Source organism: Podarcis melisellensis (genome assembly GCF_964234715.1).
Source record: "Podarcis melisellensis genome assembly, chromosome: 4".
Classification (NCBI taxonomy): Eukaryota; Metazoa; Chordata; class Lepidosauria; order Squamata; family Lacertidae; genus Podarcis; species Podarcis melisellensis.
In genome coordinates this window covers 98,556,147-98,582,600 of record NC_138531.1, presented here as the reverse complement: position 1 = coordinate 98,582,600, position 26,454 = coordinate 98,556,147, and the positions used below count along the sequence as shown (strand labels likewise).

The 26,454-nt window shown below is 47.7% G+C and overlaps 1 protein-coding gene across 5 annotated transcripts in view; it reads left to right on the top strand.

Moving 5' to 3' along the window:
• The window catches only part of LOC309369053 (maestro heat-like repeat-containing protein family member 7), a 61,792-nt gene extending 38,176 nt beyond the window's left edge, over window positions 1-23,616 (top strand). For all 5 annotated transcript variants that reach the window (XM_081909613.1, XM_081909615.1, XM_081909614.1 and 2 more), the window contains 11 exons: window positions 459-637; window positions 3,248-3,385; window positions 4,695-4,809; window positions 7,272-7,412; window positions 9,351-9,515; window positions 11,225-11,380; window positions 13,181-13,303; window positions 16,280-16,379; window positions 18,193-18,258; window positions 19,487-20,037; window positions 23,292-23,616. In XM_081909613.1, coding sequence (XP_081765739.1) covers window positions 459-637; window positions 3,248-3,385; window positions 4,695-4,809; window positions 7,272-7,412; window positions 9,351-9,515; window positions 11,225-11,380; window positions 13,181-13,303; window positions 16,280-16,379; window positions 18,193-18,258; window positions 19,487-19,761 — 1,458 coding nt within the window. In that variant the 3' untranslated portion in view covers window positions 19,762-20,037; window positions 23,292-23,616. The remainder of the gene's footprint in view (window positions 1-458; window positions 638-3,247; window positions 3,386-4,694; window positions 4,810-7,271; window positions 7,413-9,350; window positions 9,516-11,224; window positions 11,381-13,180; window positions 13,304-16,279; window positions 16,380-18,192; window positions 18,259-19,486; window positions 20,038-23,291) is intronic.
• Window positions 23,617-26,454: the final 2,838 nt, after the last annotated feature.

The window sequence follows — 26,454 nt, the reverse complement described above, 5'->3', positions numbered from 1 at the left end:
AGAAGATATTAAAAAATTAAATTAAGCAACCGCAGAAAGAGGGGGAAGGAAGTCAAAGTTTGGAAATGTTAAATTGATTGTAAAACTAATGAAATGTATAAATTTGAAAAATATAAATAAAAAACTACAGTGGATGCTTGGGTTGTGAACATGATCCGGGCGGGAAGCATGTTCGCAACCCACAGCGTTTGCAACCCTTAGCGCTGCATCTGCGCATGCACGGTTGCGATCTGGCGCTTCTGCGCATGTGCAAAGTGCGATTTAGCGCTTCTGCACATGCGCGACCGCCAAAACCCGGAAGCAACCCGTTCCGGTACTTCCGAGTTTCGGCGGGTCCATAACCCGAAAAAACTCAACCTGAAGCATCTGTAAGCTGAGGTATGACTGTATTTTAAAAAGACACGGGAGAATTGTCCTCAAAGCCTCCCCACCCACTGTTTTCTCTCCTCCCCAATCAGATCACTCAGGCTCTCTACGAAGTGATCTCGGTGCCTGAATCTAAAGACACCATCCAGAGACTTTACCCAGACCTTCTGACTGCTCTGCTCATCGAACTCTACTTCAGCAACCAGGCCGAAGCTCTGCCGGATATGAACTTCCTCCGGAAGCAATGTGGTCGTGGGGAAAACCTCGCGAGGTGGGTACCTTGGCTGCCCAGCGAGGGCATTCAGGGTCAGGAGTCCAGCCTACACTCGAGTAGGACCCTGGCAGAGACACACGCCCAACTGGCATGTTCTCTCCCTCCTGCTCGATCGTTCAGGAGCTTCAAAAGCTTTCTTCAGCCGAAAATCACAGTGACCGATGCCAAGCGACACTGGCACCCTTAGGGATCCGCAGAGTTTGCACAGCTTTGTGTAACAGACCTCAGCAACTCAGCATTTTGGCTAATCTACTTTATTTACATATAAAACACACATGGAGCACTGCAACATGGCCCCCTCTCTCTCTAGCATCAGACAGCAAAGAGAGAAAGAACAAAGGACAATAGTCCCACTTCACGGAACACAGGAACACAAACATCCTGTCTCTGTCACTTCCCACCCTGTGGAGTCAAAACATACACCGTCATGGGATGGACAACAATCCCATGACTGCAATCGTGGAGCAGGAATTCTAACATTCAGATTAGCAAATGTCACCTTTTAACCTGAAAGGGTTAAAAGAGTATTGGGAAATAATTTATAATGAATTGGGGGGGGGGATGTTTAAAAGTACTTTCCCCAAAAAACCCAAAAAAACCCCAGAGCCTTTTTTGTTGAGGATAATTCAGACTGAAATTCCCAGGTGTCCAAAAAAGACTATTTATGTATACCACTACCACGGCCTGTGTTTTGTTAGCCCCAAAATGAAAAACAAGTGACGTCCCAACCAAAGAAGAATGGCAACTTAAGCTGACAGAATATGCGCAGCTTGCAGACTTAACATATAGAATAAGAGAACAAGAAGAACATACGTTCAGAGAAGACTGGAAAGCATTTATTGACTATATGAGTGGAAATTGTGTATGTTTGAAAATGTAGGCAGTGTTAAGATAAATTCAACAGTGTAAACAAGTTTTGATGGATATAATAATGGAATACTGAATGGTTTAGTTTATGTAAAATATGCAGGGATTTGAGTTATGTACAATGAACCATGGAAAGAGGAGGAGGGAAGTCATTGATATTTTAAGGTTGCTTAAATGAATATTCTAAAATGCAAAATAGAAGAACTTAATAAAAGTTATATATTTTTTTAAAAGATTAAGAAATGTAACCTGGTTAGTCTCTCTGCAGTCTGATAGCTATCCATTTTGTTATAACACAGAGCTGGGCTTTTTCAGTGGTAGCCCCATTGTTATGGAACATGCTCCCTGCCAAAATAAGAGAGGCATCCATCCTCATTGGCATACCGCCGGCTTTTGAAGACAGGCCTGTTTACCCAGGCATTGCCTTGATCTCTCAACCCACTCAAGTGTTAAAATATAAGCCAGGCACCTATGTCGCTGGGCACCCACAGTCTGAGGCCTGACCCGAGTCCTCTGCTAGTGGGTGACAAGGAGAGAACGCTAGAATTCGTAAACAGCTGTATGTTGGAAAATTCAGGACAGTTAAAAGCACTTGTTCATGCAGCACATAGTTAACTCCCACAGGAGGCAGTGATGACCAACAACCTGGAAGACTTTAAAATGGGGTTAGACAAATTCATGGAGGGCTTTGGGGGGCTATTAGCCAGGATGGCTCTGCTCTGCCCTCTTGTTGCTCTTGTGTTCGAATCCTGCTTGCGGGTTTCCCACAGGGATCTGGTTGGCCGCTGTGGGAACAGGATACAGTCATACCTCGGGAGAAATACGCTTCAGGTTGAGTGTGTTCAGGTTGTGCTCCGCGGCAACCTGGAAGTAATGGAGCGTGTTACTTCCGGGTTTCACCCCTCGTGCATGCGCAGACGGTCAAAATGGCATCACGCGCATGCGCGGAAGCAGCAAAACGCGACCCACGCATGCGCAGACATGCTGTCGCCTCTTACGTTATGTTCAGGATGCGAACAGGGCTCTGGAACAGATCCCGTTCGCATCCTGAGGTACCACTGTACTAGATTAGATGGGCCATTGGCTGGATCCAGCAAGCCCTTATGTTCTTACATTATTCTGAAAGTGACTTCTCCATTTCTACCCAGACTAATATTATTATCAACGACAACAACAATATTTATGTATTGCTTGCTATGAATTATGTCAAGGCAATTTCACAATGCAAATAATAATAATAATAATAATAATAATTTATTATTTGTACCCCGCCCATCTGGCTGGGTTTCCCCAGCCACTCTGGGCGGCTTCCACAAATACCAAAAATACACTAATATGTCACACATTAAAAACTTCCATGAACAGGGCTGCCTTAAGATGTCTTCTGAATGGCAGGTAGTTGTTTATCTCTTTGACATCTGATGGGAGGGCGTTCCACAGGGCGGGCGCCACTACCGAGAAGGCCCTCTGCCTGGTTCCCTGTAGCTTTGCTTTTCACAGTGAGGGAACTGCCAGAAGGCCCTCGAAGCTGGACCTCAGTGTCCGGGCTGAAGGATGGGGGTGGAGACACTCCTTCAGGTATAAAGACATGCACAAAACAATTGCAGGTATAAAAATGGTTAAAACAATTAAGAGCCTGCTGGGTCAGGCCAAATGCCTATCTGGCTGAGCATCTTCACGGCCTGATCCTGCAGAGCTTCACTTATGTCCTTATGTAACCAGGCCGTCCTCTTGGCTTAGCTTTTCAGTGGAGGCCCTCAAGTTGCTCCTGATTCGCACTGGCTGCCGCTACGAGGTCACGTTCATGGAGAGGTCGCGGGGCTGGAGCATGCTGCAGAGTGCCAGGGAAGTGCTCCAGGGGGCCACGCTGCTGGCAAGGTGAGGGCCCTGATGTTCCGCCAACTTCGCCCCTGGCCAAGGAGAGGCACCCGCCAGCACCCAGACTGCCACGCTGGCTCTGCCATTTTGAAAACCATCACAGCTCTTCTCCAAGGGAGCCTAGGCCCTGGGCCCAGAAGGCTGGTGTCAGGTTTCAGGGAATCGGCTCCACCCCCCCCCCAGGGGGCAGTAGATAAGCAAACAAAAGAAAAGGAGTCTTCTTACCAGTTAGAAACTTTAATAATCACAGCGAGAGAACAGGGAGTCTTCTCATGAGGTGGCCAAAGTCTTAGAGCCTCAGCTTCAGGATCTGTCCTTCCAGTGAGCACTCAGGGCTGATTTCCTTCAGAATGGAGAGGTTTGATCTTCTTGCAGTCCATGGGACTCTCAAGAGTCTCCTCCAGCACCAGAATTCAAAAGCATCCATTCTTCGGCAATCAGCCTTCTTTATGGTCCAGCTCTCACTTCCATATATCACTACTGGGAAAACCTTAGCTTTAACTATACGGACCTTTGTTGGCAAGGTGATGTCTCTGCTTTTTAAGACGCTGTCTAGGTTTGTCATTGCTTTTCTCCCAAGAAGCAGGCGTCTTTTAATTTCGTGGCTGCTGTCACCATCTGCAGTGATCATGGAGCCCAAGAAAGTAAAATCTCTCACTGCCTCCATTTCTTCCCCTTCTATTTGTCAGGAGGTGATGGGCCCAGTGGCCATGATCTTCACTTTTTTGATGTTGAGCTTCAGACCATTGGAAAGATGATCTGCTGCAATTTACATCTTAGTTTCTTCAGGTTTTATCCTTCTTGAACCCACATGGATTCAAACTTAGAAACCAATCAGTTCTTTGGATTAATTAGCCATTTGCCAATGGTTATGTGGAGGAACAATAACTCAGGCTTGTTAGCTGAATTCTGTTTTTCAAAAGGGCCTTGAAGATTAAAGCATTCCCAGAGACAGACCAAATTCTTTGAGTTGTAAATTAGCCAGTTAACCCTCTCACACTGAATCTACCTCCCAGACACCCAGGTGTCAAAACCACAAATCAGCTAGAAACTTTATTCTTATGAAGGGAAAGAGATAACCCTGTTCACACTTTTAAAGTCGGAAGTCTGTAATTGAGACCCAAATACGCATTCCCAACATTCTACAGTCTGGTTCTCCCAGCATGCTCCTCTTCTACATGAACCAAACTGAGATTTCCCAATATCACTACAAGAGGGGTGCTGCATTATTCAGCTGTGGTCGCCTCGCAGGGGTGGCGTTACCCTCCTTCCTTGTAACAACATGGCGCCTTCCCCCTGTGTCTTCCAGAGCCATGCTGCACTTTGCTTGCCCCGAGACCATGAGAATCTTGGACATGATGTTCTCTCTGCTCAGCAAAGGCAGCAAGAAACTCAAGCCCACCACCATTGCTTTCTTCGTAGAGGTAAGAGATGCGCAGGACAGGTAGAGCGACAACCTGGGACCAGGTGACCTGAGAGAACGCCTTCTCCCATACAGGGCCAGGTGGGGAAACAGAGCCGTCTTTCTTGTTGGGCTTACTGGTGCTGGCCTCTCGGGGGCGCCCCAGCGAGTGGGGGAGCTGCGCAGCTTTGCCGGCGGCCTCCCCTTTCCCTGCACGCCCGCCAGCTGTGCCCCGTCAACCATATGGCTGGCGGGCGTGCAGCTTGCCTCTCAAGCCTCCACACAGGAGTGATAATAATCATAATATTTTTTTATTTGTACCCCGCCCATCTGGCTGGGTTTCCCCAGCCACTCTGGGCGGCTTCCAACAAAGATTTAAAATACATTAAAATGTCACACATTAAAAACTTCCCTGAACAGGGCTGCCTTCAGATGTCTTCTAAATGTCAGATAGTTGTTTATTTCCACAGGGTTCCACAGGGTGGGTGCCACTACCGAGAAGGCCCTCTGCCTGGTTCCCTGTAGCTTTGCTTCTCACAGCGAGGGAGCCACCAGAAGGCCCTCGGCGCTGGACCTCAGCGTCCGGGCAGAGGCCGTTTAGGGCTTTAAAGGTCAGCACCAACACTTTGAATTGTGCTCGGAAACATACTGGGAGCCAATGTAGGTCTTTCAAGACCAGTGTTATGTGGTCCCGGCGGCCGCCCCCAGTCACCAGTCTAGCTGCCGCATTCTGGATTAGTTGTAGTTTCCGGGTCACCTTCAAAGGTAGCCCCACATAGAGTGCATTGCAGTAGTCCAAGCGGGAGATAACCAGAGCATGCACCACTCTGGCGAGACAGTCTGCGGGCAGGAAGGGTCTCATCCTGCGTACCAGATGGAGCTGGTAGGCAGCTGCCCTGGACACAGAACTGACCTGCGCCTCCATGGACAGCTGTGAGTCCAAAATGACTCCCAGGCTGCACACCTGGTCCTTTGGGGGCACAGCCACCCCATTCAGGACCAGGAGGAGAGCGATCCCCGCAGAAGCTGTGTCCCAAAGGCCGTCGTTCAGGGCTGGAGCATCTTCTTGGCATGCAGAACCTCTCCAGGTTCAATCCCTGGGAAGGGCTGGAAAGATTCTGGTCCAAAACCCTCAGACGCCTTCTCTGAGCCTATCCTACCCCACAGGGCTGTTGTGGAGAATGAATGAGGAAGGGGGAACCTTGCACACACAACCTTGAACTCCCTGGGGAGAGAGGTGGAATAAAAATGCAATAAGGAAATAAGAAACACGGCGTGTGCTTTTAAATGTGCAGTGAGGAGAACATCACCTAGCAAGTTTGAAGCAAAGGAGAGACTGAACGGTGGTCTTCCTTCCCTCTTCACTCGCAACCCCATTCGGAGTCTGTCTGTTTAAGGGGTTGAAGACATTTTAATTTTTGGAAGCTATTTTGATTCCTCCTGTGAGAAATGCTGGGGGGGGGGGGGGAGAGAAAGACTGTATCCTAAGGATGAGCTCAGCTCATCAATTTAAAAGACATTTCAATCAAATGGAATTAAATGTAACAGACTAATGAGTTATCTAAATGGCTAATTTTGAGGTGAGTCCTTAGTTGATTAAGGACTGTTTAAACAGCAGGCCGGCCTAATGAATTGGTTGAGGATTTTTATTTTTATTTAATTTGCTTGCCTCTTTATCCTTGCACCCAGGGCTGATTACATGCAGCTCAGTCAACCTAAGTAAACATGTAATAAAGATATTGTATGGTAAAGGGTTAAGACCTGGCTCCCCAAATTAATGTTTGGGCTAAAGTCGGGTCCTGGGTCAGAAAAGGTAGAAAACTACTGCCCTAAACCACCTCATCGTTTTGCACACAATGAGAAGCAGCTGGGAGGAGAGTTCAAGGATAGTTGGGTTTATTATTATTATTATTATTATTATTATTATTATTATTATTATTATTATTATTATTATTATTATTATATGTTGTGTGCCCTTGTTTCTCAATTTAATCCTTTTATATCGTCTTGCATGATTTGTCGCATTTTATGCATTGTGATTTGCTGCTGTTTTTATCCATTATGGATGAGTAATTCTTTATTGTAACTGATAACTGTTTAATTATTACTAGCTGATGTTTCATTTTAGTGTTTGCTGTTGGGTTATTGCATATTGCTTTATTTGGTATACGTTGTTTATTTTAAAGTTATTGTGACCTATTCTATGCAGGATCTGATTGTTACTATTAATGTTTGATGTATTCTTATTATTTTTGTGTGCTGGAAGCTGCCCAGAGTAGCTGGGTATAATAATAATAATAATAATAATAATAATAATAATAATAATAATACACACACACACACACAGCATTTTGGAGACTCAATGCGGACGTTTTTATGGCTGTTGGCCCTGCTCATCTAGGCAAGCTCCATCTCAGGGAAAGAGGTGGTTGCATCCTGCCCGTTCCTCTCTCACGTGGCCGATGGTCCTTTCTTGTTCCTCAGCTTCTCCACTACCAGGAGATTGAGCAGCTGCCAGCGGACCAGATCTTTGAGAGTCTTGAGGAGTGGACCAGGAATCCCAGCCCGGACGTCCGTTCCCTTGGCCTGAGAGCTCTGGGCATCTTAGCCATCCACCCTGATAAGGTGAGGAAGGAGGGGGCAGGGACAACCCCTCTGTTCTCTCACATGAATCATGGGAATTGTGGAGTTGGAAGGGCTGGCAGCTGTGGAGAATGTACCATATTTTTCGCTCTATAGGACGCACCCGACCATAGGACGCACCTTGTTTTAGGAGGGGGAGAACAAGAAAAAAAATTCTCCCCCTCTCTGCTCAGCGCCCCTTCAGCGAAGCGGCAGGAGAAACAGAGCCCCTTCCATTTCTCCTCCTGCTTCGCTGAAGGGGCGCTGCGCAGAGAGGGGGAGATTTTTTCCTCTTGTTCTCCCCCTCTAAAACAAGGAGCATTCTGTGCGTTCAAGGTGCGTTCACCCAAAGCCTGCGGAGCGCAGCGGAAACTCCCTGCCACTGCCTCTTTATCTGCTTTCCGCCCACAGTTGAGAATACTGCTGTCTAAACAAGTTTTCTGCTTAGGGCATTGATCCCCAATTATCTTCTTTGTGCTTTGGTCTTTCCCTGCTGTTTTTCTGCTCGACAATTTGTGATCTTGGCGAATGGATCGTGGCCCCTTTCCTGCTTGCTCTCCTTGTCTCGCAAGCCGCTTTCAGCAGCTCCATCATGGAGAGGGGAAGCAGGGCATAATTTAAAAAAGTAAAGGACCCCTCACAGTTAAGTCCAGTCGCGAACGACTCTGGGGTTGTGGCGCTCATCTCGCTTTACTGGCCGAGGGAGCTGGTGTTTGGCCACTCCGCAGACAGTTTTTCCAGGTCATGTGGCCAGCATGACTAAACCGCTTCTGGCGAAACCAGAGCAGCGCACGGAAATGCTGTTTACCTTCCCGCTGGAGCAGTGCTTATTTATCTACTTGCACTTTGTGCTTTCGAACTGCTAGGTTGGCAGGAGCTGGGACCAAGCAACGGGAGCTCACCCTGTCGCAGGGATTCAAACCGCCGACCTTCCACACTCACCCTGGTCCTTATTATCCTTCCTCACTCACGCTAGTGAGCTGGTAGCAGAGCACATTCCCCTATATATTGCAGGAAGCAATCTGGTAGATTCGTTTGAATCTCTTGAGTTAAGCAATCCAGTTTGGCGGCTTCTTCTTCTTCTTCTTCTTCTTCTTCTTCTTCTTCTTCTTCTTCTTCTTCTTCTTCTTCTTCTTCTTCTCCTTCTAAATTCCCATTTAATCCCTCTTTAAAAGAATAAAGACACAACAGTCTTCTCTTAAAAGTAACAAGAAATTTACTTACATTCAGTTCACAATTCGATCTGGAAAGCAGGCTTTAGCTTGTAGTTGTTGACCTTTTTTTAGGGAAGAGAGGAGCCCCGTTTTTTGGGGGGGAGTTCTATTGGGGGGGTTAAAGGCAAGGGACAAAGGGGTAAAGTCACTAACAAAAAGATTGTTGTGGATCAAAACAGCAGCACAGAGAAATCTCCATCTTCCCTTCCAGAAATCATACAACAATGGAGAACGGGGCGAGGGGGTGGGGCAGGAGTCAGTTTTAGCGACACTAAGGAAAGGGAGCCAGAGATGGACCACGATCTACCAAACCCTCATGGGGATCTACCAGTAGATCACGATCGACCTGTTGGACATCCCTGCCATATGGGAATGAGCCCATGTGCTGCTGGCTGAGAGCCAGCAGACAGCAAAAGGAATCAAGATGGAATAAAGCGAAGAAGAAGGGAAGGTGGCTGTGTGAACAGCCCTTTTATGGGGTCTCCCAGGGTCATGCCTGTCTACCTGGTCACATGTGGGGGGGAGGATGCTCCAGACCAGGTGTGACAGGAAGTCCTCCTGGCTGGAGCAACATTCCCCTGTGTGTCCACTCTGGGCAAACAGGAAGTGTTGTTCTTGACTGCTCCAGTCATGACACACCCCATATTATCTAGAGACCCAAGAGTCAGCTTTCTGTCCAGAAGAAGCTTGGGGAAGGGTGTGATGTTCATCTGCTTCCTGTTTGCAGGTGGAGGAGGTCAAGACCCTCATGCCAACGCTCTTGGGCAGCTTGGAAGAGGCAGACGGTGTGGTTGTCGCTGAGGGCATCACGGCCATCCAGAACCTTTTGAAGTTCATGCAGAGGAGCGACATTGTCAGCCTGGCTGAGAAGCTGCTTCCTTTGTTCAGCAACGTAAGAATTTGGGGGAGGTTACTTTCCAATCTGGGGTGTGCCTCCCACCGCCCTGTGACCCCAGAACTCTCCATGGTCCCATCGTGCCCCCTACTTCTGTTTTCAGGGCTCCCTGCGCCCCCTTCAATCCCTGGTGGCTTGGCTATGTCCCCTCCATTAGCCCTGAAAATGGAGAGGCTGGATCAGTGCGAGACCCATAAGGTGCGGGAACGTTGTGGGTAACAGGAGAGGATATGTTGATTAATATTATCCTTCCTAACTCGCGCTAGCAAGTAGCAGAGCGCATTCCTCTATTACATAGCCAGAAGCTGGTTGCAGGCTCGTGTGAGTCTCTTAAAACAATAAGCAGTTCAATCTGGCTTGCCCAAATTGGGATATGTTCTTGGTAATATCCCTTGGATCCTGAAATATACTTGGAGTCAAGAGTGGATTTCATGCTCTTTATTCAGCTCATAGTGGCGAGGAGGAATGGAAGTTCCCCCAAAATATCTGCTTTATATACATTATTTACACAATGGGCTGCACGTGATTGGCTAATTCCGGGATTCTCCTGTAGGCCAATCAGGTTGTGGATTCACTTCCACCTAGAGCTGGATTGGGTGGCTCCTGCAGACCAATCAGACTGCTGCATTTTGGATCCTATTCAACTCAGTACATAACAAAACCCTAAAAGAATAAAGACACAACAGTCTTGTTCATAAGTAACAAAAAGAAGTTTACTCACGATCAGGCAGAGCACAGTGTGACTGATCCCTGAAGGCAGGCTTTAGGCTTAAAGTTACAAATATGTACAAATAGGTTTACCCCATATGGGAGATAACCCAGGGACTGCTGGCTGAGAGTGCAGTCCAGGTGAAGCAGGAAGCAGACAGGATGAAAAAGAGAAGGGAAGGGAAGATGGCTACATGACTTGGCCTTTTACCAGGTCACGCCCACCCCCCACCCCCGTCACATGCAAAGGAAGGATGCTCCAGCCAGGTGTAAGAGGAAGTTTGACTGGCTGGACCAACATCCCCTGCATGTCCACTCTAGCAAAACAAGGAATGTTGTACTTGACTGCCCCAGTGGATTGCATCCTGCGTAAAGCCGGGCTGGGGAATGGGCTGAGGGCAAGGGTGGGAAGAGGGCAGAGCTAAACTCCCCCCCTGCTCAAAGATCTGGGCAGTGGGGGTCAAATAATGAGGTTCAGATGGTTGGTCAGTGAGAGTGAAATGTAGGAATTGAAGGCTGGAGACATGGTCAGTGTTATGTACTGAGCTGAATCTTAGCTCAATAGGATCCAGAATGCAGCAGTCTGATTGGTCTGCAGGAGCAGCCAATCAGGCTTCTGGAGAAAGTCAATCCGCAACCTGATTGGCCTGCAGGAGCAGCCAATCAGACTTCTGGAGGAAGTGAATCCTCAACCTGATTGGCCTGCAGGAGGAGCCCAGAATTAGCCAATCACGCAGGTCCCATTGTTTAAATAATGTATATATAGCTAGACGTTTTGGGGGAAGTTTCATTCATTGCCACTACGAGCTGAATAAAGAGCATGAAATTCACACTCGACTCTGAGTATATTTCAGTCAGCGAGGGCCAGGGGCAGCCAGAGTGGCAGGTTTCTCCCTTCTCAAGGCTTGTGGGACCTCCCCATTTGATCAACCCATGCTTTCAGCCAAGCTCTGAAGTTTGAAGACTCACCCACATGAAGCAGCCTCTGTTGCCCACAGGCAGAGGCCAGGACCCGCAATTCCGCCATTGCCCTGTTTGCTGAGCTGCCCAACGTGGTCAAGAAGAAGGAGAAGTACCTCATCCAAGAGCAGGTGACCCAGAGTCTGCTCCCGCTGCTCCTCCACCTGCAAGACGAGGAGCCCGAGGTGGTGAAGGTGAGTCAGGAACAGAGGGTGCAGTTGTCTTACCCTGAGTCAATACCATGGGTCATAGCTGTCAACCGTCTCTTATTTGGCGGGAAACTCCCTTATCCCAGCGCCGTGTCCCGCTGCTGTCCTGGATTGATGATGTCCCTTAGATTTCCCGGGTTTCAAAGGAAGCAGCTCCTCTCCCTCCCTCCCTGCCGGCCAGGGAGGAGGGAGGCTCCAACTGTGTTGCTTGGCTGCCCGGCCCGCCCCCCTCCGGTCTCCTCTCACCAGCCTCAGCCCCCGGGAGCCCCTCCCCACCGGGACTGGCGGGAGTCTCGGGCCCTTCCGCAGCCATCCTCCTTGTGGCCGCCAAACTGAGCGACTCTGCCTGGGGCCTCCCCTCTGCCCGTAGCCCCCGCTCCCGCTAGGCCGTATTGCAGCTGCGCCGCCGAAGGACCTGGATGAGATGGCGGCCTGATGCGACATATGAATTGCTGAGGAGCCTTGGGAGGAGAGCGAGGGCAACCATAGAGAAAGCAGTTCAGAGAGAGGAGGAAGAGAAAGAGGAGGCGCGGGCAGGTGTTCCAAGGGCTACAAGGGAAGGACCGCAAGCGCTTCTCCCCTAGATTTGTAGTGGTAGACTAGCATAGATGGTCTGATCCGCAGGTTTACTTCAGGCGCTATTTCCCCCCCCCTTCCGCCCCGCCTGATGGAACTGAGAGCTGCAGATGGAGCACGAGAGAAAAGATACAGAACTGCAGCAGCATCTTCGTAGCTTGGACTTCGTTTTGCGCGAAAAGTGGTTGCTGCTTGTAGTTATTTCATTGCAGTGTTTCATCAGCTGGTGTCTTGAGCAGCAACCTCTGGAAATGAAGGGCTAAAAACAGGCGCTGCTCTCCCAAATTATCTGGTCCCTTTTAACTTCGTACTTCTGCTGGTTGACTAAAATCCCTTATTTTGGCTGCTCATCCCTTATTGTCGAGGCTGCTGGTCCCTTATTTTCAAATCTGTAAGTTGACAGCTATGCCTTGGGTCCATCTAGCTCAGTAATGTCTGCACTGACTGGCAGCAGCTGTCTTAAGATCTCAAACAGGGGACATTCCTAGTCCGACCCAGAGATGCCGTCGAACCTGGGACCTTCTGCATGCCAAGCAGATGTCCTACCACTGAACCCAGCCTTTCCTTGCTCTGAGTTTGCAGAATCCGATTCCCCTGTGCTTCATGGACCAATGTATCGTATTTTTAATATTTTGTTAGAGCCCGCCCAGAGTGGCTGGGGAAACCCAGCCAGATGGGCAGGGTATAAATAATATATATTTTTTAATTTTTATTAGAAATACATATGGAAGGATGCAGGAAGTGCTTTTCGACTTCTCCTCTTGGATCTTAATGTTACATAATAATAATAATAATAATAATAATAATAATAATAATAATAATAATAATTTATTATTTATACCCCGCCCATCTGGCTGGGCTTCCCCAGCCACTCTGGGCGGCTTCCAAAAAAAATATTAAAATACTGTAATTAAAAGCTTCCCTAAACAGGGCTGCCTTCAGATGTCTTCTAAAGACATCATATGATTTCTGTGCTCTCCCACCCCCAAACAATTTTTAAAAAATGTGTGTTCAATTTTCCCCCGGTCACAATTTACAAATTTTAATACAAATTGAAAATTAAAATGAGGAAGACAACTTAGGGGACGGAAATGGAGGTCAGGATGGTTGTGAGCAGAGGCAGAGGTTGCCATCTTGGCAGTCGCTGTTGCCATTGACCTGCCCTCTCCCTGACTGACCCTTGGCGCCCCTTTTGACTCCCCACGGCAGGGTTGCCAGGATGCCCTCGCCAGGTGCTTCCGCTTCCTGGGCTGGTCCCTCCCGAAGAAGATTAACAGCAAGAAAGCTTGGCACGACCACCCTCAGATCGCAGAGACCCTCTGCCGGCAAATCGTAAGTCACCAGCCTTTGTCTAGCAACGGCTTGGCAGGGTATGCTCCAAATTCCCCCCCGTAGGGCCAGGTGGGAGATAATTAAAAAAATGGCAAGTACCCCCATTTCAATTTCAGATTCTATCTCTGCAAATCCCCTCAAGTCTTTCTGGATCCCACAATTTTTGGTATTCAGTTTCTAGGATTCCGGGTTTGGAATCAAATATCTTTGGAGCCGCCTTTTCAAATATTTCGACTGCACGTTCCAGATTTTGTAAAGACTCTTTTGAGTTCACTGAGTCCAGTTTATGCCTCTAAATACCAGTTGCTGGGAATCTCATGGAGGCAAAGGGGTCTTGTGTTCAAATCCTGCTGCCAGGTTTCCCCTTGAGGCTGTCATTTTGCATTTCCTAGTGCAGAAAGTATTGAACTGATGTGCAGAGACCTTTCCTATTCTACTTAATTCAAGAGGGTTCTGGAACATAGCTGTCAAAGTTTCCCTTTCTTAAGGGAAATTCCCTTATTCCGAATAGGATTCCTTGCAAGAAAAGGGAAAAGTTGACAGCTATGTTCTGGAAGCTTCTCTGTGTGAAAGAAACAAGCAGAAGGTTCATGGTTCTAGATTCCGGTAGGTAGCTGTGTTGGTCTGACACAGTCGAAATAAAAAGAAAAATGCCCAGTAGCACCTTAGAGACCAACTAAGTTATGTTAAGTGATGAATTACAGTGGTACCTCGCAAGACGAATGCCTCGCAAGACGAAAGAGTTTTCCGTTTTTTGAGTCGTTCCGCAAGACGAATTTCCCTATGGGCTTGCTTCGCAAGACGAAACGTCTTGCGAGTTCTTGCGAGTTTGTTTCCTTTTTCTTAAAGCCGCTAAGCCGTTAATAGCCGCTAAGCCGCTAATAGCCGTGCTTCGCAAAACGAAAAAACCGCAAGACGAAGAGACTCGCGGAACGGATTAATTTCATCTTGCGAGGCACCACTGTAATATGTTTAATTCCATAAGGTGAAGATCTAAGGATGTTAATGTTTAAGTTAAATTTCATAAAAATTGGGATTTGGAAAACAGAACCAGTTTAAGCCCGCTATATTCAGCTTCTCAGAAGGTATAACCCAAACATCATGAACCTTGAAATAATAATAATTTAAAAATGGCCAGTAGCACCTTAGAGACCAACTAAGTTTGTTTGGGGTACAGTATAAGCTTTCGTGTGCATGCACACTTCTTCAGATACCATGAAATCAGATTGCATGCACACGAAAGCTTATACGAACCCACAACAAACTTAGTTGGTCTCCCCCCCCCCAATTTTTTAATTAGTTTTCACAATATTATAAACAAACAAACAAACACACAAAACAGACAATCATAGCCTTATTGAAAATTACAGTTATTAACTTTGTTAAGTGACTTCCTCACTTCCCCTTGGTTGAATTTCATTGCATGACCTTTTAACAGTTTTCCAAATCCCAATTTTTATGAAATTTAACTTAAACATTAACATCCTTAGATCTTCACCTTATGGAATTAAACATATTACAGTGGTATAGTCAGCATGACCTTGACAGAAAAAGATAACAGAACCAGTTTAAACCTGCTATATTCAGCTTCTCGGAAGGTATAACCCAAACATCATGAACCTTGAAATAATAATAATTTAAAAATGGCCAGTAGCACCTTAGAGACCAACTAAGTTTGTTTTGGGTACAGTATAAGCTTTCGTGTGCATGCACACTTCTTCAGATGCCACGAAATCAGATTGCATGCACACGAAAGCTTATACGAACCCACAACAAACTTAGTTGGTCTACCCCCCCCCATTTTTAAATTAGTTTTCACAATATTATAAACAAACAAACAAACAAACACACAAAACAGACAATCATAGCCTTATTGAAAATTACAGTTATTAACTTTGTTAAGTGACTTCCTCACTTCCCCTTGGTTGAATTTCATTGCATGACCTTTTCTGTCAAGGTCATGCTGACTATAATAGGCCAGAAAGAGCCTAGGTTTCACTTTCTCGGATCTCTTTTCCTTCTGGTGTGATGTTCTGTATATAGCGTTAAGGTTTAGACTTATAATAAGTTATTGTAAGTTTAAGTTAAGTCTGCTGCAACTGGATTTCTTATGGCCAGTGCCAATCCTGAACGTTTTGGATTTGTGACCATTATGCTCATCTGCCTTCAGAAGCAGTAAATCTCTGCCGGATGAAATACAGTTGCCTCTGGTCTGTTTTTTGGAGAATCCTGCAACGTGTTTAAGGTTTTACCATGCTAACTATATGTTGGAGTCCTATGTGGTGGGACTGTCCGTTAATGAATTTTGGAAACAGATTGGTATAGAAATATTGTGAACTGTGGGTAGGAAGGTGAGAATATCTAAATTAATGGTACTTATTAGTCTGAGTAGCACCGAGTTAAAAACAAAAGAGGAATGTAAATGGGTAAAATTGATGGTAACTGCAGCCGTACAGGTTATAGCGAGTAACTGGAAAAATGCAGAAGAGCTAGGGGTGAACCAATGGAGGAATAATATTATAATTTTAGAATAACTAACTGTGAAGATACACAGACTGAAAGGGTTTAAGGTCAGTGAGAAAGAGGAGGATTGGTTTGAGAAGATACTGAATTATTTGGGTAGGTTTGAACAATTTGCGGCAATTAAAATGTTAAAAGTTACCTTGTGGATGGAGGAGTGTTAACGTATATAAAATTGTACATATGGCTGATTTGAATATGTTATTATTGATTATGTATACCCAATGTATCAGCTGCCTGGGGGGGCTTCACTGTTTGTGTTTGGTTGTTGGTAAAAAATAAAAATTTTAATAATAAACTATACGATGGAGTTTTGCTCTGGATTAATAGGAGTAGAATTCCACGACAGAGGCATCATGTCGGCCACTGTGAGGACAGACGGCTGGTCTAGATGGACCATTGGTCTCATCCAGCAGCCTCTGCTTATGTTCTTAACATTCCTCTTTGCTTTGCTAGTCCTGGAAGGTCAAGACCATCCCTGTCATCTTGCTCCAATGTCTGGACCACCTTCAGTGCCCACAGGTCTCGATCCGGAGAGCAGCTGCCATCTTTCTTGGTGAGCAAAATAGTGGCCCTATTCCTTTATCATCCTGTGCTTCATCGCACTAGTTTGAGGCGGTTGGAGGATGGATGGCGCTAACGGTTGAATCCTGACAAGATAGAAGTACTGTTTTGGGGGGGACAGGAGGCGGGCAGGTGTGGAGGATTCCCTGGTCCTGAATGGGGTAACTGTGCCCCTGAAGCAGCAGGTGTGCAGCCTAGGAGTCATTTTGAACTCAGGTGTCCAAGGAGGTGCAGGTCAATTCTGTGTCCAGGGCAGCTGTCTACCAGTTCCATCTGGTACGCAGGATGAGACCCTCCCTGCCCGCAGATTGTCTTACCAGAGTGGTGCATGCTCTGGTTATCTCTCGCTTGGACTACTGCAATGCACTCTACGTGGGGCTACCTTTGAAGGTGACTCAGAAACTACAACTAATCCAGAATGTGGCAGCTAGACTGGTGACTGGGAGTGGCCCCTGAAACCATATAACACCAGTCCTGAAAGACCTACATTGGCTCTCAGTACGTTTCTGAGCACAATTCAAAGTGTTGGTGCTGACCTTGAAAGCCCTAAACAACCTCGGCCCAGTATACCAGAAGGAGCGTCTCCTTCCGCATTGTTTTGCCCAGACCCTGAGGTCCAGCGCTGAGGGCTTTCTGGCAGTTCCCTCCCTGTGAAAAGTGAGGTTGCAGGGAACCAGGCAGAGGGCCTTCTCAGTTGTGGCTCCTTTCCTGTGGAATGCCGTCATGTTGGATGTGAAGGAAATAAACAACCATCTGACTTTTAGAAGACATCTGAAGGCAGCCCTTCAGGGAAGTTTTTAATGTGTGACATTTTAATGTATTTTAAATCTTTGTTGGAAGCCGCCCAGAGTGGCTGGGGATACCCAGCCAGATGGACGGGGTATACATTATATAGGAGTCTTGGTTGACCACAAACTTGGCATGAGCCAACAGTGTGACGCGGCAGCTAAAAAAGCCAATGCAATTCTGGCCTGCATCAAAAGGAGTATAGCATCTAGATCAAGGGAAGTAATAGTGCCACTGTATTCTGCTCTGGTCAGACCTCACCTGGAGTACTGTGTCCAGTTCTGGGCACCACAGTTCAAGAAGGACACTGACAAACTGGAACATGTCCAGAGGAGGGCAACCAAAATGGTCAAAGGCCTGGAAACGATGCCTTATGAGGAACGGCTAAGGGAGCTGGGCATGTTTAGCCTGGAGAAGAGGAGGTTAAGGGGTGATATGATAGCCATGTTCAAATATATAAAAGGATGTCACATAGAGGAGGGAGAAAGGTTGTTTTCTGCTGCTCCAGAGAAGCGGACACGGAGCAATGGATCCAAACTACAAGAAAGAAGATTCCACCTAAACATTAGGAAGAACTTCCTGACAGTAAGAGCTGTTCGACAGTGGAATTTGCTGCCAAGGAGTGTGGTGGAGTCTCCTTCTTTGGAGGTCTTTAAGCAGAGGCTTGACAACCATATGTCAGGAGTGCTCTGATGGTGTTTCCTGCTTGGCAGGGAGTTGGACTTGATGGCCCTTGTGGTCTCTTCCAACTCTATGATTCTATATCATATCATATCATCAATCTCCTTTTTCCTCTTATCTGATGCTATATACCTGCTGGAACAAAATTAACCATTTAAAATTAAAAGGGAAAATGAGTGAATTGTTTGAAGTCACACAATGAGTCCGTGGTCTAGGCAGCCTTGAGCTGCCTCTCCTCTCTGTCCCTGGTGGTCTTCCTAGTCCCGGAGCAAATGATGCGGGATGCTCACGGGAAAGGTGTGACTTCCTGAGAGGCTCACAGACTTCCTGTCTTTCAGGTTGTGTCGCCCAGTGTGCAGAGCCAGTTGCGATCACTCAGGAAAAAAAGGACTTGATATTCCTCTGTAAGTAACAACACCGCGGGACTCAAGCCCCTTTGCATGATGACGACATGAACTCCTAGCTCCAGGGAGACTTACAAATTAAAAAGACCGTCTCTCGCGTGTCTAGTAAAAAAAGAGAAGGTTCGATTCCGTACGTTTTGATGATATCATTTATGAATAAGGAGGCACATGGTCCCTCCAGCTTACGCTGAAGTGCAAAAATACAATCCACAAGATGCCACACACCCATTCTCTTTTATTTTATCTTATTGTATCACATTTTATTCTCACCATGTCTCCGTTCATGTAGTATACGCATGATGAGAAGGGAGTTAAGATTAACATAAATTCTAAAGCAGATTTAAACCAGGGTTAGGGTTAACGGTAGGAGTTAGGCTTAGAGGGTTATGGTTAGAGTTAGAGTTATTGACAGAGTTAGGGTTATGTTTATGTCAGGGTTAGGATTAGGGTTAGGGTTGGGTTAGGATTAGAGTTGGTTGGTTGGGGTTAGGTTTAGGCTTCGGTTTATGTCAGGGTTAGGATTAGGGTTAGGGTTGGGTTAGGGTTAGGGTTGCCAATGTGGTGTAGTGGTTAAGAGCGGTGGACTCGTAATTTGGGGAACCAGGTTTGATTCCCCACTCCTCCACATGCAGCTGCTGGGTGACCTTGGGCCAGTCACATTTCTTTGAAGTCTCTCAGCCCCACTCACCTCACAGAGTGTTTGTTGTGGGGGAGGAAGGGAAAGGAGAATGTGAGCCGCTTTGAGACTCCTTAAAGGGAGTGAAAGGCAGGATATCAAATCCAAACTCTTCTTAACGGTAGGGGTTAAGGTTAGTGGTTAAGGGGGTCACAGTTAGGGTTAGAGTTACGGTTGAGGTTGGGGTGGGGTTAGGGTGGGTTTGTGTCAGGGTTAGGGTTAGGGTTAGGCTTGGGTTAGAGTTAACAGTAGGGGTTAGGGGTTAGTGTTAGGGTTAAAGGGTTATGGTTAGAGTTATGGTTGGGGTTAAGTTTAGGTTAAGGGTTTCGGTTTGTGTTAGGGTTAGGGTAAAGGCCTGTGTTTTGGGTTCGCATTCTCAAATCTTATAAAAATGAAGCAAAACCAGAGGAGAGACAAAAAAAGCAAGCAAAACCAATGGCAATTTAAACCAGACAGCCATGGGATTTATCTCCCCGGGTTCATTCCATTTCTGCTTTGGTCCAAAGTGTGTCCTCCTCTCTCACGGGCCTGGCTTTCTCTCCCTTGCTCCAGCGCTCTCCAAACTGCGGCAGGATCCTGACCCCTCCGTCCGCCTGACGGCCTTGCAAGCCACCCGGATGGTGCAGGAAGCCTGTGGCGTCTCAGCCACCGTCTCACCCCGATTTTCTGGCTCGGAGGGCGAAGACAGCCTCTCCTCTGACCGGGGCCACTGGGACACGCCAGATCCTGCCCTGACACACCGGTGGAACCCAGCTTCCCCTACCTCCCACCGGTTGGTGCCCAGCACTGCCCGGAAGAGAGGATTTGGGCCGACCCGGCAGGCCTGATTCCACCCACCAAGACGCCCCTGCGCTCCCTTGGGAGGCGCTCGACGTAAGCTCAGGAGACCTGCACACAACTCCCAGTCGAAAAGGCACCGGAGCCACAGATGATGGGAGAGGACCAGAAAGGAAGGAGTGGGAGAAAGGAGGCGGCGGGAGGATGCTCAGCGTGCCTGGATTCGGCCAGCGTCCGCAGCAGGACAGGAACTGGGAACGTTCTGTGATGGGAACCATCAAGACTTCCTCTTGCATTCCTCCATAGAACCAGGATGGCCTTGCATGGTGAGTGACCATTAAGGGGAGGAAAGAGTGAAATGGGGCCATGTATTGATCCCATTTATTTTCATTCTGTTTACTACTACACTGGCTCCCAGTACGTTTCCAAGCACAATTCAAAGTGTTGGTGCTGACCTTTAAAGCCCTAAACGGCCTTGGCGCAGTATACCTGAAGGAGCGCCTCCACCTCCATCGTTCTGCCCTGACACTGAGGTCCAGCTCCGAGGGCCTTCTGGCGGTTCTCTCCCTGTGAGAAGCAAAGCTACAGGGAACCAGGCAGAGGGCCTTCTTGGTGGTGGTGTCCGCCCTGTGGAACGCCCTCCCACCAGATGTCAAAGAAATAAACAACTACCTGACTTTTAGAAGGCATCTGAAGGCAGCCCTGTTTAGGGAAGTTTTAAATGTTTTTTTTTTGTTTTTTTAAATTTATTTATTTATACAACAAGGAAAAAACACACACAAAAAAACACAAATACCAAATTACACACAAATTACAAAAATAACCATAGACACATAATTTTCTTGGCAAACAATAAAACATCTATTGGTCTTAACACTAAAGACCCAACTTACCGTCTGTTCCATATTTCAAATTCATATTACTTATTGCCAATAGACATTTTTTTCATAATTAAACTTATTCTCAATAAATCTAATTTCTTCTATCTACCTAGCAACTATTACTGAAGTTCTGCAACAGAATTTAAACTACTATATTTATTTTTCAGATATTCTTTGAATACCTCCCATTTAGAAACAAATTCCTGTTTTGATTTATTTTAAATGTTTGATAGGTTATTGTATTTTAATATTCTGTTGGAAGCCACCCAGAGTGGCTGGAGAAACCCAGCCAGATGGGCGGGGGTATAAAAAAATTATTATTATTATTATTAGCCGTGATATAGAAATTTAATAAACAGATAAAAGGTTATGATGATGAGAGTACCACTCACTTTGAGAACCATTGCCCTAAACCAAACTTCTCCAACCTGGGAATAATACCTTCTAACATTTCTCAGTTGAAAATAGGGACATCCTATTCCAGGCATGGGACGCGGGTGGCGCTGTGGGTAAAACCTCAGTGCCTAGGACTTGCCGATTGCATGGTTGGCGGTTCGAATCCCCGCGGCAGGATGCGCTCCCGTCGTTCGGTCCCAGCGCCTGCCAGCCTAGCAGTTCGAAAGCACCCCCGGGTGCAAGTAGATAAATAGGGACCGCTTACCAGCGGGAAGGTAAACGGCGTTCCGTGTGCGACGCTGGCTCACCAGTGCAGCTTTGTCACACTGGCCATGTGACCCGGAAGTGTCTGCGGACAGCGCTGGCTCCCAGCCTATAGAGTGAGATGAGCGCACAACCCTAGATCTGGCAAGACTGGCCCGTAAGGGCAGGGGTACCTTTACCTTTACCTTTATTCCAGGTACGTCCAACAGGTAGATCACTGGACGCCTGTGGTAGATCACCCCCAAAGAGAAGCTCAGCAACTTTGGCTCCCCTAAAAAAGCTCAACAACTCCCATCATCCGTCGCACCATTGGCCAACGAGGGCACCATGTTGGCCACCTCTGAGATAGACGTTTGGCCCGGCCCACCTGGGCTCTTTTTACACTGTGTCACTCCTCCTTGAGGACTGGGAGCTTAGGCCCCAAACCCAAGAAGCTTGTTTCCATGCTCAATGCTTACAAGAACACAGTGCCCTTGGCCGTAATGGCCAGGACTGATGGGAGTTGTAGTCTAAAACACCTGGAAGTCTCAGAGTTAAGGAAGCCTGTTCTCCACTGGAATATTAACTAGCTTTTTTAAAAAAAAATGCAGAGCTGCCCTCTTGTGGCAAATGTGGAAATCAGCCTTACCTGGGAGATGCCAGGGATTGAATCTGACACCTTCTGCACACGAAGCAGAGGAACCTTTGCCCCTCTAGATCTTGCTGAACTACAACTCCCATCATCCGTGACCACTGCCCATGGGTTGTTGGGAATTGCAGTTCAGTGCCGCCTGGAAGGTTACAAGTTCCCTCCCCCCCCCTTCAGATATTTGGAGATGGCTCTCCTATCTTCTCTCAGTCTTCTCTTTCGCAGGCTAAACACACCCAATTCCTTCAACTGTTCCTCATCAGGCTTGGTTTCCAGACCCTTGACCATCTTGGTTGCCCTCCTCTGCCCACCTTCCAGCTTGTCAACATCCTTCTTAAATTGCGGTGCCCAGAACTGACACAGTATTCCAGGCAGGGGCATCTTACCCATAGTTCTGGGGGGTGCCAGGGCGCCCGTGCCACACCCGCAGCCTCTGTCTGCCATGGCCACCGCGGCGCAAAGTGGCCAGCTGAGCTGGGAGGTGCTGCCCGCCTCCTCCAGCCCCGCGGGCAGTGCCATCCTCCCTCTGGGAAATGGGGGGGGGGGCTTTGCACCATGGTGCCAGATATGCTTAAGATGTCAGATTAGAGCGGGTGGTGCTGTGGTCTAAACCGCAGAGCCTAGGACTTGCCGATCAGGAGGTCGCCGGTTCGAATCCCCATGACGGAGTGAGCTCCCGTTGCTCGGTCCCTGCTCCTGCCAACCTAGCAGTTCGAAAGCACATCAAAGTGCAAGTAGATAAATAGGTACCACTCCGGCGGGAAGGTAAGCAGTGTTTCCGTGCGCTGCTCTGGTTCGCCAGAAGCGGCTTAGTCCTGCTGGCCACATTACCTGGTAAAACTCTCTGCGGACAAATGCTGGCTCCCTCGGCCTGTAAAGCGAGATGAGCGCCACAACCCCAGAGTCATCCGCGACTGGACCTAATGGTCAGGGGTCCCTTTACATGTATGATTTCCCTTGACACTTGACTTCTGTTGATGCAGCTTAGAATAGCATTAGCTTATTTTGTTGCTGCATCTCACAGTCAAGCCAGTTGTCCACCTTCCCTGTACAGTGGTACCTCGGGTTAAGTACTTAATTCGTTCCGGAGGTCCGTTCTTAACATGAAACTGTTCTTAACCTAAAGCACCACTTTAGCTAATGGGGCCTCCTGCTGCTGCTGCTGCTGCCGCCGTGCCGCCGCAGCACGATTTCTGTTCTCATCCTGAAGCAAAGTTCCTAACCCGAGGTACTATTTCTGGGTTAGCGGAGTCTGTAACCTGAAGCGTATGTAACCTGAAGTGTCTATAACTCCAAGTACCACTGTATTCAGGCTCCCAGGGCCTACTGCTTCCTTTCCCCTCCTCTCCTGGGACAGATAAGCAACCACAAGAGGGCGTTCTGTCCTTTCTCTCTCTCTCTCTTTCACCAGGAGCTTTCTGGCTGCAGGAGGACAGAGCCAGCGGTGGCTGTAGAAGCCTCAGTTGAAGGATGCAGATGAGAAACCCAAAATGTGGATGGAAGCCGAGGGTTCTTGCTTGCTGAAGAACCCTTACCGTAAGGGCCTTCACGCTGCTTGCAAAATGCAGCTTCCTGCATCAAGAAAGAATTTGCAAGCAATATATAGCAATGTTCTCATGTATATATATTTTTATGCACATATGCCTTGAGGACTTTAAGCCAGTAAATTTGTGTTTTCTGATTTATTTTTTAAAGTCAGTTTGTGTTTCACAAAAGTGGAATGGATTTCTGTGTGTGTGTGTGTGTGTGTGTACCTAACTGACTCTCGGCACCTGTTTGTTGAAGTCTGTGTGCGCCTCCAGTTTTGCCACTATCTTGCATCATCATCATCATCATCATCATAATTAATAATAAATAATAATTTCAAGTGCAGGCCAGAGATGTAGGCTTGTGCAATGAAAGTGGATTAAAGCGCTCTATTGTCCTAGTGCAAGAAATCCTCTTTTTTTATTTAAAAAATAGATTTTATCTGGTTGAGGAAGTACACTAGGGAAAAGTGTGGGATTAATGGGGAAACGTATATGTCAGGGAACTGCCATCGAAGCCAGAGGGAGAGGGAAGGCTCCAGAGGGATTCCGGAGAGCGTCCCAGGAGGGAGAGAAGCAGCCCATCTGCTGGGAAAGGAATTCAGCATAGCACCAGTGGAGAAGGGGGGAAGATGGGGGAATCGGCGAGGTGGCTCCAGGACTCCTCACCGGAGACCACCGGGGAGAGCACGGGTCCTCCGCTGCCCACACCCTCCCTGCGCAGAAGGCTTCCGCGCAGGGAGAGTAGGAGGAGACTTGGCGTCAAAGAGCTTCTTTGCTGGAAGAAGTTCAAGAAACGCCCACTGACGGATTCTGCCAGCGATTGAGACAGCCACGGGTGAGTGGCTGTCTGGACAGAAAGGGTTCACCCAGGTAACCCAGCCAGGTGTGGCGCCGATTTACGCACGAGCAACCCCTAGAACCATTACAGCATACAAGCAAATTGGGGTGAATTGTAGGATGGATTATCGTCCATTACGGTCATCTAATCAGAGCCTCTTGCAATCACATGTGCTGTGTGTGATTTCTCTAAAAGCTTTGGTGTCCTCGTAGGCTTAGCAGTCCTTGCTGGCCTTGTCCTTGAAAGGGCCATGTTCAAATTCCAAAGCTGCATAGGTTTTCTTTTTAAAAATCCATAGGATCAAGTTAAATATGGCAGCCTTATATATATGGGTGTGGGGTGCCTGCTATCACATTGGAGACATCCCTGAGCCTACAGGAAGCAGGAACAAACCAATCTGGTCAGCCTTTATCCAAACTGGTAGCTCCTAGGCCATGGGTAGGCAAACTAAGGGCCGGGGCCTGGATCCGGCCCAATCGCCTTCTAAATCCAGCCCGTGGACGGTCCGAGAATCAGCGTGTTTTTACATGAGTAGAATGTGTCCTTTTATTTAAAAGGCATCTCTGGGTTATTTGTGGGGCATAGGAATTCGTTCATATTTTTTTCAAAATATAGTCCGGCCCACCACAAGCTCTGAGGGACAGTGGACTGGCCCCCTGCTGAAAAAGTTTGCTGACCCCTGTTCTAGGCATTTTGGACTAAAACTCCCAGCGTTGCCAGCTTCACAGAAATCTCCTGTTCTGAACAGGGACTTGCGTCAAATCCAAACCTGGCACCACAGCCAATGCAAGGCAGGAAACGATCCTTGTTAATGTTTACACCCAATATTTAGTTTTAAGTCTCTGTCTTAACTTTCTGCCAAGCTTAGCCCACCTTCCAGGGTTGTTGGTTTTTTTGGAAAACGGGACGAACCAGAGGCTGCCGCCCATGTTTAAATCTCAGCACGATATAGGAAAGAAAAACAAATCCATTAAGCATGCGATTTCGCAAGCTCACTGAGTAAACACATTTCACCGTGTGGCGGAGGGTGGGGAGGAGAAAGGACGATGTTCTCGGGCTGGGAAGAACGAATCCTTTATCCTATTGTGGGATTATATTGCCCCATAAAAACGATCTCTTTCTAGCACTGCAGGAAGTGTTTGAAGATGTTATGAAACCACCAAGGAAGGGGAGAATTTGGGGGCGGGCAGAAACCAAGAGGAAAGACAGATTTACCTGCTTCAGGGCCGATGCCCAATATCCTGTTGGCATAGAAGTTTTTTCTTATCAAGTCCGTTTTCAAGGGAAACAAAAGAAGAATTCATGGGCCTTGCCTTGACTGCCACTGGGGTGAATTTGCCTTGGCTGGTTCCCAGAACAGATAAATCAGGTACCCTAAGCTAATTCACTAGATGCTTTGGATCCCTTCCAGTCGGGATTCAGGCCTCATCATGGGACTGAAACTGCCTTGGTCGCACTGGTTGATGATCTCCGGCGAGCTAGGGACAAAGGTGAGAGCTGTTTCCTAGTTCTGCTGGATCTCTCAGCGGCGTTTGATACCATCGACCATAACATCCTTCTGGACCGTCTTGAGCGGCTGGGAGCTGGGGGCACTGTCATACAGTGGTTCCGCTCCTTCTTCCTGGGCCGTGTTCAGAAAGTGGTGGTGGGGGATGAGTGTTCAGACCCCTGGGCTCTCACTTGTGGGGTGCCTCAGGGTTCTGCCCTCTCCCCCATGCTTTTTAACATCTACATGCAGCCGCTGGGAGAGATCATCAGGGGGTTTGGGCTGGGTGTTCTTCAGTATGCAGATGATACCCAGCTGTATCTCTTTCAAATCGGAACCAGTGAAGGCGGTGAAAGTCCTGTGTGAGTGTCTGGAGGCGGTTGGAGGATGGATGGCGGCTAACAGATTGAGGCTGAATCCTGACAAGACAGAAGTACTGTATTTGGGAGACAGGAGGTGGGCAGGTGTGGAGGATTCCCTGGTCCTGAATGGGGTAACTGTGCCCCTGAAGGACCAGGTGCACAGCCTGGGAGTCATTCTGGACTCACAGCTGTCCATGGAGGCACAGGTCAAATCTGTGTCCAGGGCAGCTGTTTACCAGCTCCATCTGGTATGCAGGCTGAGACCCTCCCTGCCTGCAGACTGTCTCGCCAGAGCGGTGCATGCAATCTCTCGCTTGGACTACTGCAATGCACTCTACGTGGGGCTACCTTTGAAGGTG